General features: G+C 45.9%; 1 protein-coding gene across 10 annotated transcripts in view; it reads left to right on the top strand.

Moving 5' to 3' along the window:
- Positions 1 to 3,272: 3,272 nt before the first annotated feature.
- Positions 3,273 to 20,362, top strand: part of LOC106605341 (chondroitin sulfate proteoglycan 5) — a 30,697-nt gene continuing 13,607 nt past the window's right edge. For 2 of the 10 annotated variants that reach the window (XM_014200850.3, XM_045718452.2), the window contains exons 1-2: positions 3,284 to 3,899; positions 12,798 to 13,779. In XM_014200850.3, the coding sequence (XP_014056325.3) occupies positions 3,803 to 3,899; positions 12,798 to 13,779 (1,079 nt within the window). In that variant the 5' untranslated portion in view covers positions 3,284 to 3,802. Of the gene's footprint in view, positions 3,900 to 12,797; positions 13,780 to 20,362 lie in introns of all 10 variants that reach the window. The other 8 variants (XM_045718457.2, XM_045718458.2, XM_045718453.2 and 5 more) reach the window with 8 other exon arrangements.

The raw sequence follows: 20,362 nt of genomic DNA, 5'->3' as shown, positions 1-20,362 counted from the left end.
AAGACCTCATGCCACACCACACACACAACTACGAGTAGGTGCACTCTCAGACACACACACAGACACCCCCCGCCCTCCACACAGTCTCTCCCTCTGTCTCAAACTCCCACGTGAGCGTTTTCACTGGGCATGTATAGCTGGAATTCAGAAGAGAAGCAGCCTAAAAGGTCATTGTCTGGCCTCATTAGCACTATCTGCCACACAGCTGTAATAATGAAACCATAATGAGATATTATTAGTAAGTATATACAGTGATGTTGGTCATTGAATGGGGTCATCTGTTAAACTCTTCTCCAATCTTACTTTATCATGTTCATACCTGACACAGGATATGTTAACCACACAGCAAACATCTTGCAGTGTTTCTGAGATAAAGGTTAGGGATAACGGTCTAATCTACAATAGCTTCACAAACATTCTGAGAACATTCCAACAACAGAGCTGAAGGGAGGTGTTGCTAGAACATTGAAGAAAACGGGAATCAGAGGGGAAAATCCATTATGTCCCCGTCTTTCTTTTTCGGTTAGATAGGTAGGTATGACCTTTGAACCTCCCACCTTTCTAGTCTGACCTACGATGACCTCAGTCTTGCCCCAGGGTGTCTGAGAAACTGCCTAATTGTTACATTGTTTGTTTTGTTGTTGTGTGCGTGCCTGCACCCAGTACCCCTGTGTCACCACAACCGGATAATAATTGTTCCCCTGAGGTGGGGGGGTCAGTTATATTTTGGGGGAGAGGAGAGTGAGGATTTTTGTCTAATCCCAATGTTGTTGATGGCCCCGTGTTCAAAATTAAACCGATTGGTAAGACTGTCATAACAACAGCCCTGGCTAGAGCAGACATGAAAGCTGTAAGAGGCATTAACCCCAAAATGAGTATATGACGCCCAGAGACAGATCTGGGGTGAGGTGGTTTAGGGGGGTCTATTTGGGCATTGGGGGAATCCCCTCTTCTAACCAATAAACCTGACTCGCACAAAGCCAAATGGCTGATTCAGCTCAGGGTGGGTGCATTTCTTAAGGGCAAATAAAGGGGGTGATCGTGTGAGTAGAGGGGGTAGTGAAAGTCAAGTCGCTCTGACTTAATCCACCCTATCTAAAAATGTTATATATACACAGTCACTCAGAACATAGAGGATACTAACAACGTCTCTAATGTGTTTAAAAAGCACGGAGACTGCAAACTATGAGAACAGTTGGTGAAGGATAGTTCTGATACATGATTTGAAGATCTCAGCAAAGTCCATTGAGGGGAGAATGAGTGGCCACCAGCCCTTTGTCTGAGGGTACTGTACTGTACTGTCTGTCTGTCTGTCTGTCTGTCTGTCTGTCTGTCTGTCTGTCTGTCTGTCTGTCTGTCTGTCTGTCTGTCTGTCTGTCTGTCTGTCTGTCTGTCTGTCTGTCTGTTCCCCCAAAGAGGTGTATTGGTAGGCAGGGGGGCTGCAGACTGCTTGAGGCAATCTGCAGGGCGCAAGCGCGCACATATACACACACAAACACACACAAAGCCCTCACAGGAAAGCAAAGCGATCATCCTCAGGTCAGGTCAGGTCAGGTGTATTGGAGAGGTAGGATGTGTGAGTACCATCCTTAATTTAGCTGAACCCTGCCTATGTGAAAACGTTGAATAGTCTAATTTGAAATAGGACAGTCAATTATTCATTTGTTTCACACTGCATTTCTACTTGACTTACCTTTCACAATGAATTTAACAAATGTAGCATTTTCCAAAACATTTTTTATTTTGTATTAACTTGTAACACACACACACACACACACACACACACACACACACACACACACAACATAAAAGCCTGCTGCCGGGGCTACTTCCCCTCTTCCTCCATGGTCATCCTCCATGGTCTTCCTCCATGGTCTTCCTCCATGGTCTTCCTCCATGGTCTTGTGGCCAGCCAGGTCACCCGTGATACAAGTCAGTATTCTAAGTCCATCCATGTCTGAGAACGTTGAATGAAGTGTAAAACGCCCACTTGGGGCAACAGTGAGCATGGTTAAGTAGCTTCAGGCATCTGCCTCTGATTCCAAAGGTTGCATGTTGGAATCCAGCAATAGAAAGTTGTTTTTGATATTATTGTTTTAAGCCTATCCCTTCAGAGTTAATGCCTAATTTTAAGAATTTGGATTTAATGCCTAAACTGAACCCTAACCGTAAAAATCCAGTTAATGCCTAAACTGAACCCTAACCTGTCACGCCCTGGCCATAGAGAGTGTTTTGTTCTCTATTTTGGTTAGGCCAGGGTGTGACTGGGGTGGGCGTTCTATGTTCCTTTTTCTATGTTTTTGTATTTCTTTGTTTTGGGCCGAGTAGGGTTCCTAATCAGAGGCAGCTGTCTATCGTTGTCTCTGATTAGGAATCATACTTAGGCAGCCTTTTCCCACCCGTGCTTTGTGGGATCTTGTATTTGTGTAGCTGCCTGTGAGTAGCCCAGAACGTCACGCTTCGTTGTCATTTGTATTGTTTGGTGAGTTTCATATTTATTAAACATGTGGAACTCTAAGCACGCTGCGCCTTGGTCTACTCCTTTAGACGATCGTGACATAACCGTAAAAATCCAGAGTTAATGCCTAAACTGAACCCTAACCGTAAAAATCCAGAGTTAATGCCTAAACTGAACCCTAACCGTAAAAATCCAGAGTTAATGCCTAAACTGAACCCTAACCGTAAAAATCCAGAGTTAATGCCTAAACTTAAACACCTTGAAATTTCACGCTTGGAAGAACTTCGAAATTTCTCGTTTGACAAACATGGATGAACATGTAACCTAATTCTGACCTGAGACTGTGAGAGCTGGTAGCTTGTGAAACAATGTGTGGGACCCCCACCGCAGTACCCTGGGCCCTCATGCATTCATCACTGCATCCCAATGTCTCTCACACCCCGCCCCCTCTCTGCTGTTTGTTTCTTTATCGGAACAAACAATTAAACAAAACATGTTGTTTCTAAAGCATTAAAACACTACTTTACTCTAAATCTCCCTCTCATCCAACTGTTATGTGGCATGTGGCCCATTACAGAATAGGAGTTTGGACACAGTGCTTAAAACCCATGATTTATATTTAACTTGATTTATTGAAACATTTGGCCCAGGCGTCAATCTCTTCAGGGAAATGCTTGAAACATATGACAGTGGAAAATAAGCATACGCCTGCGCACTCACGCAGAATTATTATAATTTTTATTTTAAGTCTCCGTTGATAAATTGGGTTTAAAATGCTGCTGAAATGCCGAGCTGGTGTGTGCACTGGCAAGATCCAATAGTCTCAGTTGAATAGCAAATTGGTCCAAATTATTGAAAGGAATAAAGCCTTGGGAAGAGGAGGAGTAGGAGACGGGAGGGGGGCAGCAACAATCCTTTCCCCTTCCCATATGGTGAGAGCAGTGCCGATAGCATCACATTCCGCGGAGCGTTGCCAGTCGTCCTATGGTGAACTGCCATCGCTCTAATCAAAAACAAACGGAGCCGCAGCTTTCGCTTGCGCTCAACTCAGCTCCAGTACGGAACGTCCATCCGTGGCTGTGCGAGGTCTCCGTCTGGCCGATATTCGGTGGCGACGGGGCCTTGAACGATTGAACTGTGGTTAATTGAAGAAGCGGGAGAAGTAAATACGAGCACACCACTCAAGACGAAGTTACTATGGGGAAGCGCAGGGAGGCGGGAGTCTAACGTGGATAGGGGGCACAAATCAAATCAAAAGATTTACTATTCGGATTATTTCTATTTTGAACACTTCATTTTCAGAGGGATTTTCATCAGATTTTCTGGCCATTATCCCACGCAGGCATGAACGGAAAGGAAGCGAGGTTTTGCTCGGGATGCTGGAGGCAAATGATGCTGTCAAGCATTCTGGTTCTACACTTGATTCCCCTCTTTGTACATGGTAAGAAATCATATACGTTTTTACTCACATGGGTTGTCTCTTTGTTTTCCCTCGGATGTGTATGATAGGCAGACCACCGTGAAACCAGTGACAAAACACACTTGCACAGAGAGTCAGTCCAACAAAGGGGGCCAGTGAGTCTTCTATTGTAGGCTAGAGCCGACTGGTCTAGCGCTCACTCTCCGAATAGTGTCATTGAGCAGTGCACCATAGGCTATCTTTTCCCAGGACGCAAACCAATATTTTATTTGGGTTATGAGATGACATGATGGTTGGGATATTGTCGGGCAATGGGTCAATTCCGAAGAGAGGCAATTGCATGGAAGTTGTATTGGTTTTTGTAGAGCCGGATGGCACAATTGCCTTTCAGCAATGACCCACTCTCTGTATCGGTGTTACGGGGTAATAGTGGCGAGCCGATGCAGTAAAATTGCTCCCCCGAGGCTGCTGCTGTCACTATGGCAATGATGGAGCCAGGCGACACAAAGGCAGGATTACGGTCGGGGTCCCTGTTGCATTATTCATCAACCAATCTGAACGGACATTCTGATACAGCGCGCCTTGGCTTTTATAGAAAACATGAAAAGACACTGAAAACTCTCCTCATTTGTCTCATGCTGAATCACAGCACTTCTTACATATTAATAATGTTGTTGGCTATGAATAGCCCAGGGATATAATCATCAGTTTGACATCAGGGGGATATAGGCTACCTAATTTAGTCGATTCATTTATTTAAATGTCCTTACTCGGTCGCCATTACCATTAGATTTTATGTTTGGCCACTTCTGCTTGGATGGGACGATGATATCCAGTGGTTGTAGGAATGGGAGCGTGAATTGGTACCCTACATACAGGCAATGTCGTCTGCGGAAGGATGGGATGTTAGGCTGTATTTATTTATCCATATGTCAGTATAAAAAAACGTCTGTGTAGGCCCTGGAGACTGGTCCGGGTTGGTGCGCTATTGTCCAACCGGCAAAAAGAGGAACCGTTCATGCCCATCACCGCCCAGCAACAGGGCACTGAAGACGGTACCAATGCGCCAAGACGTGCTCAAACAATGTCAAAATGCCCTGATTAAATGGGTGAATATTTAATATAACGTCAGCCATGCCAAGTATATACAGTCATAGCTGCGGGGAAGTAGGGGGGCTGAGGGTGCTTCACCCTCTGATTAAAATACAATTTAAAACATTAGTTCCACAAAATGTGTGAACTAGGCTTTTAATACTCCTGTAGGGAGGGTGAGCCCTCCATCCTCCTCATTTCCTTGCTTCACCGGTGGGCTGTGGCAGTGGCACCACCTGCTCCTTCTACTGTGAACACTGTGGTGACCAAAGAATGGTGTCCCTAACAATGACAGTTAATTACATGTCAGGGCTCCTCTTCTTGGTGGCATTTTCAGTCTTCCATAGTGAAGTGAAGAGATGGTTAGGGGGTAGTAGTGAGCGCTGTAGGGGCACCTCCCCTCCCCCACTCAGAATGACGGCTGTGTGAGCGGGTTTGAACGGGTGATGGAGGGGGTAATAGTAGTCAAGGCTCAGCCACATTTCCAGGATTTATGTCCCTGGGGCCAACACGGTGATGGACTCTGGGAATGATGGACCTCCCTGCCTGCCTCTCCCTCCTGCCTGCCTCTCCCTCCTGCCTGCCTCTCCCTCCTTTCCTCTGCTCTCCTCTGGCCTGCTGACACACATCTGCCGTGGACAGATTATGTTTGAAACGCAGTGTGTTAATCTGCAAGCCAAATCCCCCCCCCCAGCCTTTTTTTATAGCAGTTTAGGAAAAAACACACATTTTGATCATAAGTCATTTTAAAATCAATTTAAAGTTAATTGGAGAAATAGTGCACGTCTCTCTCTCTCTCTCTCTCTCTCTCTCTCTCTCTCTCTCTCTTTTCTCTCTCTCTCTCTCTCTCTCTGTGTGTTCTGTATGATGCCACTGTGGTATGTGCTCTGTGGAATGGCAAATGTGACCCAGGTTAGATATGCCACATGCTAAAACAGCCCACCTACATATCCTTCTTACATTGGTCTGCTCATTAGAAAACACCTGCCAATGGGTGTAGTCCTTCCTTTCTCTAGTCCCAGTAGTATACGTTACTCATTTCACATTAGTCATACAATGAGCTTTGTTCACGGCTAGGTTGGACACATCACCCATGGAGAGCTGAAATCATTGGAACCTTGGGTGGATGACCTCAACCCCCAGCACCTCACATGCTGCTTGGTAGAATCTCTGCACTCCACCTTCCTCCATCTCAAACAATGGCTTGCTCAGCGCAAAGACGCCTCTGCATGTGTAACATGAAACCCGCTTTAGGCACACCCTCCTTCCCAAGCAGTTCCTCTCGGTGTTGCGTCAGGGGGATTGTGGGGTGACTTTGCATCTCATCAGAGGAGGAGAAGCATGGGGAGAAGCAGAGAAGAAGACAAAATAGTGTTATCCCGTTCTCTCTGTCCTACCACCTGCACCTCCCTGCTCCAAGGTTCTGCCTCCAGTGGCCAGCAGGGGGACCATTAACATGGGTGTCGGTTGGCTTGACCTGGCCAGCCGTTTAAAAGTGTGTGTGAGCATTCCCATAGGTTGTGATAGTGTTAAGAATAAGTGTGTATCTTTGTGTTCTAGTAGTCTGTGTGCGTGTCAGCGAGTTCATGTCAGTGCACGCGCCTCCTAGTGTGTCAGCGCACATCTAGTCTCCTCCACAAAGCGAACCGTTCGGTGCAATGCGAGTGGAGCGTATTACATCACCGAGACGGCTTCCATCGTTGAGCCCTGTCCTATTAGCAGTCATTCCCCTACCTCCCCCTGTCAAAGAGGTGGTCCTCTGTAGCTCAGTTGGTAGAGCATGGCGCTTGCACCGCCAGAGATGTGGGTTCCCTGGACCACCCATATGTTAAATGCATGACTGTAAGTCACTTTGGATAAAAGCATCTGCCAAATGATAAATGTTATTATATTAATAAAGAAATCCACCACACATTCAGCTGAACCAGTCCAAGGAAGAACAAATGAAAGAGAAAGAAGGGATAATGATCTTACTGATAGTTGGATTCATGTGGTCTGTTATCCCTTGATGCCTTTGAAAGCTGGGAGTTTATCGAATCCCTGATTTTTAATTAGGCTAATCACTTAAATCAGTGGTTCCCCAACCTTTTTCGGTTACTGTATACCACCAACTGAATTTAGCTCTGCCCGGAGGACCCCTGTGGTACCCCCTCATGGGCATTTTATGGTATCATGAGTCTCAAGTACCCCCTATGGATAGGCCAAGTACCCCAGGGGTCCTAGTACCTCTGGTTGGGAACCACTGACTTGAACCAATCAGGGGGAAGCAGGAAGCTAAAGGAGTAGTGTATGAACTCTGGAGGGGCATGCTTAGAGAGGACAGGCTCCCTGTTCTGCATTTTGATAACACACACGGACACACACGACCAGGCACACACACACACACACGACCAGGTACACACACACACACACACACACGACCAGGCACACACACACACACACGACCAGGCACACACAAATAGGAAGTGTTCTTTAAACCACACACCTGCACACACACCCTTTGTTCTTACGCTTAATATTTCTGTCTGAAAAGGTGAGTATTAGCGTTTTGTCCTTGTAGTGTGTGCGTGCATGTGTGTGTTTGTGTGGAGATCTGTTAGGTTAGCAACGCTGCATCAACTCTCTCTGCACAGTGAGGGCAAGACTGTTGCCATGGCAACCCATCCCTCCTCCAGCCTGCCACCTGTTGAGCACAGAAATGAAAGGTTTTATGTGATTGAGGGACGAAGGGATAGAGAGAGAAGGAGGGAGAGAGAGAGAGAGAAGGATGGAGAGAGTGGCAGAGTGGTAGGTGGAAATAAATGCAGGGGTATTCAATTAAGGCTGAATGCAGACCCATGTGTATCCACTTTCATAGATATTATTGAGTAGTATTGAATAAAGAGAAAATGTTTAATGCATTATTCATAATGGTTATATTGTGTGTGTGTTATACACGCGCATATGTGTGTATGTGTGTGTCTATATACAGTATGAAGGTCCTCTCTTGAGGATTGTTTAGAGGGAGCTCACTGTAAAATCAATGGAAAGGAGTGATCAGTCAGACTCACTCTCACACACAACCTCATAATCCTTTCCACTTGACTATCATCCTTTGCTGTTCATCTCTCTCTCTCTTATTCGCACCTAACTGCCATTCCGTCTGCCTATCTGTTTCACTACACCATCCTCCTATCTCACACTCTCTTACTCCTGGCATCTCCATACTCTCTCTCGCTTACTCTCCTAGAGTCTCCCTCCGCTCTATCTCTCCATTTCTCTCTCAACTGCTTTCTCTCTTTCCCTCCCTCCCTCCCTCCCTCCCTCCCTCCCTCCCTCCCTCCCTCCCTCCCTCCCTCCCTCCCTCCCTCAGAGACATATAAACAGATATATTTATTTGCAGCTATAGCCAGCTGTGCTGTACTTTATCTCACTGCTCTGGCCACCCTTACCTCTGACCCTTCACCCCTATATCCTTCTGTCTGGGTCAGCAGACACTGCCTGGGAGCTAAAATCTATCTGTCACAACCAATCCCCGTCCTCTTTACTGTCTGTCATAGCCAATCACAATCCCCCGTTTCATTTGGAGGTAGGCAACGCATCCCAACTAACCAGGAAACAAAAGATTCGGCAGCTAGCCAACACCAACCCTGTTGTCCCTGGCAATGCCAAATACCTCTCATTACTCCCCCCCCCCCCCCCCCCCCCCTCCCCATACCCAAACACCTCAGAATACCCTTTAAGGGGTGAGGGGGTTCCTTATGTAACACTGTCTGACTGTCCCGTCTGAAAGGGGAGCACAAAGACCACTTTATCCACCCCCCCCTCCCAGGCCGCCACACACTGCTCTCCAACAGCCCTTGGCCGGGGGTCCGCTGTGGCCCCCGTGAGCCTCATTCCATCTGGGCCAGGGGGACAATCAGCAGTGGAGGCCAGGGACGGTGAGAAGACCAGGTCTAAACAGGGATCTGACCCTACCCTGGCAATCCCCTTTCAGGCCATTGTGGCATCATGCCAGGCTGCCACCCTACTGGACCTGTGGATCTAATGTCCATTTTGTTGGACAGGCTCTGTGTCATAGTGGGCACAGTGTAGCTTGTTGGCTGGGATTGGGTTGGTGTTCAGGATGTATGGTTACTCATACTGAATAGGTAAGTCACCTTCCTCTATCTCACACAAGTCTCCTTTTGACATCAATCCATGATTTACACAAACGTTTAGCATCTGTAGGCCTACCTCAACTTATGCTTTAAATTACACTGCATTTTTAGCTTTGTTTTTAAGATAACACATGCAGGTTTTCTATTCTCTGATCTCCTAAGAGTTTGCTTGATCATAAACAGTCTCAAATGCAATATGAAGTATTTTTAGACTGGTATTAATAGTCTTGCCTTGCAACTGGATAAATCAAATCAGTGTCTTCACATTGTTTAGAGAGAATGAGACTGCTATTTGTCTCCGGTGTATACAAGTCTTTCATTGGAAACCTCAACTCGAGTAACTCCAAGAATGGTGTAAGTGCCTTCATGTGTTCTAGTTTGACTTCAGAAACAGCTGCACATATACGGGCAGGCCCACTCTCCCTGCATGTGAGCAGAAGTCTCTATGACTAAACTTCAGTTCTCTTTATTGAATCAAAAGCCTTTATTTGTGGCTTGGTCAGGTGATGAGGAGATAGCTGTGTACCAGTGGGAGATACGGGTCTTCTGTTCACAGTGGTTCTCTATCGAAGGCTACGGCTGCAAAATTCCGTGAACTTTCAATAAATGCCCTGTTTTTCCCGATATCCCGGTTGGAGGATTCCCGGAATCCGGAAATCTCCAACCAGGATTTCTGGAAAACCAGGGAATGTATTAAAAGTTCACGGAATTTTACAACCCTGCTCCTGGCCGGTGGTGCCCAGCGAAATCAGCGGCCTGTCAAAAGTCTCCTTGTTAATCCAATTAGGCTAACAAGACTATGTGAGGATGCATTTTTAATTGAAACTCACTTCAGAGAATCAGCAAAGCTCTCTGGCAGACAGACACACTGCTGCCTCCGATAGAGCGGCTCTTCAAGAGCACCACTGGTGTCCTCCCTAGAGAGAGAGAGAGAGAGAGAGAGAGAGAGAGAGAGAGAGACACAGACAGACAGACAGACAGACAGACAGACAGACAGACGGGGTTGAGAGAGAGACTCTACGTAGATAAGTGATTAATAACCTTTCCTGCAGTCAAATAACCAAATCGCCCCCTAGTGGCGTCATGGGTGGGATGTTATTAATATTTTTTGTAATTTCATAATTAATTAACATTATTTTAAAAAACCTGCTGAAAATCCGGTGTTTATGTCAAACGGTTTTGTTATATTTCAGTCTTCTGTGATGTACAGTATATAAAGTGTTATATTGGGATGCAAACTCAAATGTAATACATTTCAACTCTATATCTGACATTGTACAGGTGTCTTCTTTTCTTTAAGCCCATAACCATGTGTGTGAGGTGTATACATTTGTTTCTAAGTAGATTTGTTTAAGACTACCAAGAAACACTCTGTGTGACCCTGATTTAGCCCACTGCAGTAAAATGTTTTAAGTAGCCTTTGAAAATGATTTATTTTTACCTTTAAGTAATCGCTTGAAGATTAACATTTTGGACAGCCTATGATTCTCCATGATATGACATTGCTTATATGGTGACTATATGACCTTTTAGAAGAGAGAACCACATGTATGGAATGTTTTACTCGATGAAAGAGTTGATGCCCAATGTAGTACAACTCCAGTATTCCTGACTTAATAACCCCAACAAACCCGACATCCATGAAATCTAGACATTTATACTGCACACAAATGACAGCCGTGCATCACAAAAATATTTCTATGGCTTTTAGCCCACTACACTGGCCATACTTTGAACGATACTGATATAGATGTTGATGGTGAAAACAACAGGAAACCCAGACTCAGCCAAGGTTACTGTTTGACCATTTTGCCAGAAACAATGAGACAGACCTTGTCTTTGGACCGTTACTTTCTGTCTCTGTTTGTTTTCCAGGCATACAACTATAAAAGATGTAAAGTGACTGAGTGATTGTTAGCGCTGAACAAACACAGAAGTGTGACTAAAGTGTCTCTCTACCGTCGGAGGGAGCTGTCTGTTGAGTAGCCTGCTCAGCTAGCCTGTTCTGTTCCCTGTAAAGTCCATCACTTAATGAGGGTGTGTGTGTGTGTGTGTGTGTGTGTGTGTGTGTGTGTGTGTGTGTGTGTGTGTGTGTGTGTGTGGTGTGTGTGTGTGTGTGTGTGTGTCCGTGTCCGTGCGTCTCTGTGTGTGTGTGCGTCTCTGTGCGTGTACAGTATATTCCTTTAAAGTATATTCCCTGAATATGTGTGTAAGCGTGGCGGTCCATAGTGGTTTTGGCAGAAGCGACGCTGCTCAGAATGTCAGATGATGTCTTTAACAGCGGTGTGAGTTGCAGAATGAGTGTATCTGGTGGATGGATTAACCCAAAATTCACCCTCATTTCAAAAGCCTCTGTTTCTCTGACTACAGCAGAAATAAGCCCAGGATTCCACCTGGCTGCTACCCATTAGCAACCTTTATCTGCTTAGTAATGTAATACTCTATAGGCCTACTGTATATTTCCTACAAACAATGCTAGTATAACAGCAACTGGTTTTGTTTAAGCTTTGTGAGTTATTTGGTTGTCACGCACCACTTTTAATGAAGAAATTGTTATATTGTTTGATATGAGATATTGGTTTGTGTGGGTGTGAATGTTTTTCTTGGACACCACGCTGAAACCTAGACACCACGTCACAAATGGCATAGCGCTTATTAAATATGATGATGGCATTTCTGTGGAAGAAAACATGTTGGTCTCTCTTGCTGACAAGTAAATCCAACACTCTTTCACTGAACGACATGTGTGTCTGGTTAAAGTAATGTGTCTCCCTGTGTTTCTCTCAGCGCTGCTCTCTGTGAGACTGCAGGGCGAAGATGCCATATGACCGTCTCCCCTCCAGATCACTCCACCTCCCACAGGGAGCCCCCGGAGCCCCTAAACCCCAAACCATAATCCCTAATCCCAGCTCCTTGCCATTCAAGTACATTAGTCAATTATTACACATAATCCATGGGGTTCGCCAAAGCTGCTTTAGGAGAGGAATAAGGAGCTACACTTGGCTGATGTAATTGACCAGTGGATAAGTATATGGCCAGTCCATCTTGGTTTAATTTGTTTTGCATTTTAGCCTCAGGGTAATGCTGGACTGCTGAGCCATCTTGGGAGACAGATATTGCCCAATGACTAGGGACTTGAGTCACGATATGTTCAGTCATTCAATTGACACAACTCGTGTGTGGATTCTTGGCTGAAGCCTCAATGCAAGAAAGTCACTGGCCATCTGATAGTTGGTTCAGTTGGTGTTTGTTTACTACAGATGTAGGATGTTCATTTGATCACTCTTTTGTTGCTGAGAATTTCCCTCACAGCAGGAAATGCAAACTTGTAGTGTATCTGAGGTTTAAAAGGGCTTCTAAGGTTTGTAATTTCCACTTAAAAAATGTCAGACTTGACTTGCCCTGATGAAAAATATATCAACCCCTACAAAAAAATGTTCTAATGTTCCAATGCATATAATAATTCACATTTCCTGTTGCTGCAGGATTATTTTCATGCCGTAGCAAACTGGCTCAAATTAAGATCCTACATCTGTATCTCTGCCGCTTATAGTAGGTCTAGTTGTTGTGTCTGTGTTTTGTATTATGAATGACATTAAGTGGACATTGATAAAAGGATATTCACTCATGGCTGTGTGTGGTTATGAGACCTGACCCCTGACAACATTGTTTTGTTGTATGTTTTCAGGGAACACTCTGGGGGCCAATATCACTGAGTTGGACACCACAGCCAATGTGACATCCCTGCCCAGTAAGGTCGAGGAAGCGGCCAAAGTGAATGATGTCGTTATCGAGGTGACCGGGGTCAGCGGCTCAGTCAGCCCCGTCGTCACGGTGACCCAGAGGGCCGACCGCATGCCCCGCTCCAAAGAGGAGCAGGGCAGCGGCATGCTGGGAGAAGGGGTGTTGCCAGCCGAGGAGGAGGTGGTGGACCCGCCCAGGATCAGCCCCGACTCAGCAGAGACAGAGCTCCTGCTGCCTAGCAACCCCCGTGGCACGGAGGAGGAAGAGGATGAAGAGGAGCACACCGACCCACCGTGGCTGAACGCCAGAGACAAAGTCTTCGACCTGGACCGCAGCTTCACAGAAGGAGTAGCCAATCTGGCCACCACCACTGCCCCTCCCCCTGCCGCCGCTAACCCCTCTCGCCCAGACGTCCTCACCGTGGACTTCTTCGACCCCGCCTCTCGCGGCCGCGGCCTGGACCTAGCCCCACCCTCTCCCTCCTCTTTGGCCCACGAACTCCAGGGCGGCGACCCCACTTCCTGGGCCATGCCAAACAACTACGACTACCTCACGCCATACGAGGAGGGTGCGTCGCCCACCCCTGATGAGTACTCCTACAGCACCACTACTGAGACCTTGGATGGGGATGACGACTTCAGGCTAACTGCCGGGCCTCCATCCCGCTCCAGGCCCAGGGCTCCCCCAGGTTCCGGCTCCTTCACCCCAGACAAGAGGCTGCCCAGTGGGGGTGCTGCTGCTGCTCCAGAGGGCCCTGCGGCCGTACCTCCAGCGTTACCCGTGGATGGCTCAGACGGGACCGGTGGCTGCCGCCAGGGCTACGTGAAGCAGAATGGAACCTGCCGCTCCCCCTGCGACACACTGCCCAGCTACTGCTTCAACGGAGGCCAGTGCTACCTACTGGACGGAATGGGGGTCTTCTGCAGGTGAGAGATGGAATGAGTGCACACACACACACACACACACACACACACACACACACACACACACACACACACACCGCATAAACACTCTGGCACACACAGCCATCACGCCCTCACATCATAGGCAAGGCATCCAGATGGAAGAAATCTAATTTACTAACATATCAGAGATAAACATTGAACCCAATAAAACCCATTATCTCTGTCTACATTACAATAACAGATATCTACACTCTGGACAATGTGTTGAGAAAGTATGAGCTAACCTGATGAGTGAATGAGATGGAAAACAGTTCCCCATCACACACACACACACACACACACACACACACACACACACACACACAGAGATAGAGGGAGACGGAAAGAGAGGGAGAGAGAGGGAAAATCCCACGTCCATGTAAATGAAAATTGGGCTCCCATATGAAGCAGCTCAGTGATTTCAGACTAGAGAATAGAACGCAACATATGTTCCTGGATGCTTTACAGAGACGTTTATGAGGAAACTTCCATTGTTTTGCCAGATCAATTTCAACCATCCGGTTGTGGCGTGGTAGTCACGCGACCCACACGTGCACACACACACAGCACACACACACACACACACACCCCCCCCCCCCCCCCCGGAGATGACGATCATACACCTTCCACTTGTATTGTAACCATATATTGCATTTTACAGTATTGTATTGTACATATGTATTGTCGTGGTCCTGTGTGGCTCAGTTACAGTATTAAGAGCATGCCACTATCAACACCAGGGTGGTCGGTTTGATTCCCACTGGGGTCACATACAAAAATGTGTGGACTCACTGTTGTCACCTCCTTCGTAAATGGCATATATTACAGTACTGTATGGGCCAATGTAATTTTAGTAAAGCAAAATACCCCAGCAACTTCATTTTGGATATATGTTCACAGTATAGGGGATGCATTACATACAGTATATCTCTGATCTTGTCATTGTCAGATTATTTGAAATGTACTGTGAAGTATACTCGTAATAGTGCAGTACAGTATATATCATACTTCACATGTTTCTACTTAATTAACAAACATACATTTTCATTATGTACTTCTCAAAATCTGCAGTAGACCAACCAATATAAAATCTATAGCTTTACCAAACGGTTAAGTGATTATCAATTAACAGCGGTCGGATTAAGTAATAGTAAAATGTATTTTAACAAATTAGAAGAGAATCATATCAAAAGTAATGTGAGCATTTCATTGTAAAAGGCAATTACTTTATATGAACATGTGTTGCAATGTGCAACATGCATTTCTAGATTAAACACTGATTAAGTTTGGTGAAAAAGTGACTGTATGATTTTGTGTGTTTTACAAGGTTCCCAATCCTGGTGCATTGATACCTGGCCAACAGATCTTTATAGAGGTCATCCTGAGGAGAACGTGTAAGCGCGGTTACTTGAGAAGGGAAAACCCCCTCCTCCCCAAACTCATCCAACCCCTCGGATCATTATGCAGAGCTATGCCAAGATATTTATTTCCCTTAATCCTGTATCTCACCGAACGAACCAATCGGCAGGGAGAGATCAGAAATGAGCAAACGTCTGTGTGGATTAGCATGCAAATGTATGCGCGGTAGCAAGTCCCTGGATGGCCATCGCCTCCTGACTGGCGCTGATGGAGATGATGATGGCAATGAGAGCTGGCGCAGATGAATCCAACAGACAGGGTCGCCATGCCAACGTGATTCTGTTCACACAACAGGAGAGCTCACACAAATGTATGTGTGCACATATGCTCAAGTTGAGACACACACACACACATGCAGGTACGCATACACACGGACGCACACACACACACACACACACACACACATACACACACACACGCTTTGCTTTTACCATGAGCCCAATAGAACCTCTCCCAACTCAAGGCCCTAATCATGACATAATGACCCGCTGTTTTCCTCCCCCTGCAGACACACCGTTTCTCATCACTGTGTGGCTATACAGTTAAACTGTTCAGTGATCTTGACGCTGACCTCTTGACTCTGACAGTTTCCCGTGGCAGGTCAGCAGTAGGTCATCTCCCAGCAGGCCTAATGGCCAGCGATGATGTGTGTGATTGAGATGGCAGATGCCCGATCTTTGCGGAGATTGGTCTTATCCTTTATACTGGTTTGTAATCATTGGAGCAACAGTCCATAGAGTAGGCAAGCCAAGAGAAATATCTCAAATCACTCCCATAAAACTTAACTACGATACTACAGCAATGTGGCTGCAGGTAGTCTAGTGGTTAAGAGCGTTGGGCCAATAAACGAAAGATCGCTGGTTCAAAATCCCTGAGCCGATTAGTTGAAAAGTCTGTTGATGTGCCCTTGAGCAAGTTACTTAACCCTAATTGCTCCTGTAAGTCACTTTGCGTAAGAGAATCTGATAAATGACTCAAATGTAAATGGCTATGACTACATTTGTAGAAGACAAGGTCTTTGGTGGGCTTAAAGAGATGATAGTAAACCATAACCAAACAGTAAACAATGCACTAAGTACATTGATTTTGATGTCTGTGAGAAGTCCATATTAGATGACACTGTCCCACGAGACTGTTGGACTGAGTCAGTGAAGATCTGTGTTACACTGAGGGACAGTCCAAGTTCTGTCTGAGGTTGGGCTAAGAGGCAATATGGGTCAGTGGAGCTCTGGCACAAGTGTCTGTGTGTGTCTGTGTGTGTCTGTGTGTAATGGTGAACTGAGGCTGATTCATACACCAGCCCAATTGAATTACAGTGGGATGAATGCAAAGGGCTCTGCCCTCTGTTATAACACACTCCTACAAGTAGTTGGTTGTGTCTGCCCTCAATATCTCTTTCTGGGGTTTACCGACAAAAGCCTTGTCCTGCTGTGTATGTGTGTACTGTAAGCGTTTGCATACTACGTGTGTGCGGTGGTTTGGATATGGTTAGTAAGACTAGTTACACTCTGTAACAGTTATGAAGGGGCTAATTTGAATGTTTGATCTACCTCACGTTATCAATAGTTTGCCTCTCTCTACTATCCTAACTAACATTTGTAATCATTTCCCCCATAGCTGGAGGACAACACTGTAAAATGGAGTGTAGGAGGGAAAGAGAGTGAGATGGATGGAGATAGACATGGCAAAGAAAAAGAGAAAAAAAGAGGGAGTAGGAGGGACCGAGAGAGAAAATGAGTCAGAGCTCGTCCTGCCTGCCAGTATGGAAACAGATCAGGACTAGCCAGGTTGAATTAACTGTGTGTGTGTGTGTGTGTGGGTGTGTATACAGTCATAGCTGTGTTTGTGTGTTAGTGCGTGTGTGTATGTGTGTGTGTGTGTGTGTGTGCATACAGTATACTGTGTGTATACGCACGCACACACACACACACAGCAGTTAAATGGAACATGGGGCAGGTGTACTACATATATTTCTAATTAGGGTTCATGGCATTGTTATCACACTATGGGGAGGACAGTATTGGTAACACTTTACTTGACATCTAGCGTCATAACCTGTTATAATATGGTCAAAACACTGTCATGACCCATATATTTACACATGCTATGACATACACTATGTATAAAAAGTATGTGGACACCCCTTCAAATTAGTGGATTTGGCTATTTCTGCCACACCCGTTGCTGACAGGTGTATACAATTCAGCCCACAGCCATGCAATCTTCGTAGACAAACATTGACAGTAGAATGGCCTTACTGAAGAGCTCAGTGACTTTCAACGTGGCACCGTCATAGGATGCCACCTTACCAACAAGTCAGTTCATCAAATTTCTGTCCTGCTAGAGCTGCCCCAGTCAATTGTAAGTGCTGTTATTGTGAAGTGGAAACGTCTAGGAGCGACGACGACTCATACACGAAGTGGTAGGCCACACAAGCACACAGAACGGGACCGCCGAGTGTTGAAGCTCGTAAAAATTGTCTGTCCTCGGTGGTAACACTCACTACCGAGTTCCAAACTGCTTCTGGAGTTAACGTCAGCACAATGACTGTTGGTTGGGAGCTTCATGAAATGGGTTTCCATGGCCGAGCAGCCGCACACGAGCCTAAGATTACAATGCCAAGCATCGGCTGGAGTGGTACAAAGCTCGCTGCCATTGGACTCTGGAGCAGTGGAAACGCGTTCTCTGGAGTGATAAACCATCTGGCAGTCCGACGAAAGAATCTGTGTTTGGCGGATGCCACGAGAACGCTACCTGCCCCAATGCATAGTGCCAACTGTAAAGTTTGGTGGAGGAAGAATAATGGTCTGGGGCTGTTTTGCATGGTTTGGGCTAGGACCCTTAGTTCCAATGAAGGGAAATCTTAACGCTACAGCATACAGTGACATTCTAGACTTTTCTGTGCTTTCAACTTTGTGGCAACAGTTTGGGGAAGGCCCTTCCTGTTTCAGCATGACAGTGCTCCCGTGCACAAAGCAAGGTCCATACAGAAATGGTTAGTCGAGGCCTCCCGAGTAGTGCAGCGGTCTAAGGCACTGCACCGGAGTGCTTGAGGCGTTACTACAGACCCTGGTGACTGGGAGTCCCATAGGGCGGCGCGTAATTGGCCCAGCGTCGTCCAGGTTAGGGGAGGGTTTGGCCCGGGGGGGCTTTACATGGCACATCACGCTCTAGTGACTTCTTGTGGCGGGCCGGGCACCTGCAGGCTGACTTCGGTCGTCAGTTGAACAGTGTTTCCTCCGACGCATTGGTGCAGCTGGCTTACAGTTTAAACGGCAAGTGTTAAGAAGCGCGGTTTGGCCGGTCACGTTTCAGAGGACGCATGACTCGACCTTCGCCTCTCCCGAGCCCGTTGGGGAGTTGCAGCGATGAGACAAGATTGTAATTGGATCGCAGTTGGATAGCACGGAATTCGGGAGAAAAAGGGGGTAAAAAAATGTATTCAAAAAAATAACATTTTGGTTTGTCAAGATCGGTGTGGGAGAACTTGAATGGCCTGCACAGAGCCTTGACCTTAACCCCATCGAACACCTTTGGGATGAATTGGAACACCGACTGCAAGCCAGGCCTAATCGCCCAACATCAGTGCCCGACCTCACTAATGCTCTTGAATGGAAGCAAGTCCCCGCAGCAATGTTCCAACATCTAGTGGAAAGCCTTCCCAGAAGAGTGGAGGCTGTTATAGCAGCAAAGGGGGATCACCTCCATATTAATGCCCATGATTTAGGAATGAGATGTTCGACGATCAGGTGTCCACATACTTTTGGTCATGTAGCGTATATTATGAGTGTCAAAACCCACATTTATTCAAATGTGTTTTTCACTGCCAAGAAGTTTCCTTTCGTTTGAAAGTTGGTTTCTTAAATCCGTTGTTCTTGTAATGATTTCTTTACAGTCATGTTTTTTTTCATCGTATTTTAAAGAACTTGTAGAAAATACATTTTATGACACTGTCAAGAGAAATGATGACCATCCTGCGTCACTTTACTTGGACTAAGAAAATACCCTTTTTGACACTGTCATGAAGCATTATGACTATACTGTGTCACTTTACTTGGACTAAGAATTATAACCATCAGAATCATGTTGCCAGATCGGCCTAACACGTACATTTAAAATATATATATATATATATATATATTTTTTATTTCACCTTTATTTAACCAGGTAGGCTAGTTGAGAACAAGTTCTCATTTACAACTGCATCCTGGCATGCCCTTATGTCAGTCATCAGTTAAGAGGGTGTCTTGTCCTGCTCCTGAAATCTACTTCTGCATTCATCCCAGTCACCAGCAACAGAGCATTGGTGTAGGTGCGTGTCTTGACATCAATGTGTGCGCAATTACAATTTCTGAAAATGTTATATAACATAAAAATACTGTTGACAAGTTGGCTATGCTGTAATGGAGTGAGTTTTGACACTCTTATGTAGGTGTCATAACCAGCCATAACATAATGCTGTATATGTCACAACAGATCTAAATATATTTGTCATGACAGTGTTATGTCCATATTATGACAAGTTATGTCAGCTGTTATGACATGGTTATGGCCGTGTCATAAGGTGTTATGACGCTAGGTGTCATGTAAAGCGTTACTCAGCAGGGTAATGGGTTTTGTATTACCAGAGGAGGTATATGGGTGATAGTTGGACTGATTTCTTTCCTCTACCGATAACATTTTCCCAATCATGGTGCCACCCACCTAATGACTTCCCACACCTTCATTTGCCTATTAAATGAGTTTCAATTGATTATTTTAGTATCTATTTGGGGGCTGACTAGGCTGGGACTCTAGTTGTAAAACTAGGGGAAACACTGCTCAATGTTGTGACAGTCACGCTGGGCTCTGATTAACGTTGCTGATCCTCCCCTCCATTTACCCTCCATTACCCTTTCATTATCCCTCGTTCTCCTTCCCTTTGTACAGTACCCCCCTTTCCTTCCTATCCCCCGTTTACCCTCATCCCCCTTCGACCTCACAACACTGTGGGAGGCCTCCCAGTATGTATGGGGGTGTCCCGTCTGTGCCCCCCTCTACCTTCCAACCCACTCTGTGCCCCCCTCCTCTTGGCCAGGTTAGGGTATCTATCCCGGGGGAATTGGCAGTCGAGCAGCCTTTACAAGCCTAATCAAGTAAATATTGA

The sequence above is a fragment of the Salmo salar genome, chromosome 05 (assembly GCF_965601325.2).
Source record: "Salmo salar chromosome 05, fSalSal1, whole genome shotgun sequence".
Classification (NCBI taxonomy): domain Eukaryota; kingdom Metazoa; phylum Chordata; class Actinopteri; order Salmoniformes; family Salmonidae; genus Salmo; species Salmo salar.
Note: the sequence above shows the minus strand (reverse complement) of the source record. Positions and strands in the feature narration are given on the sequence as shown.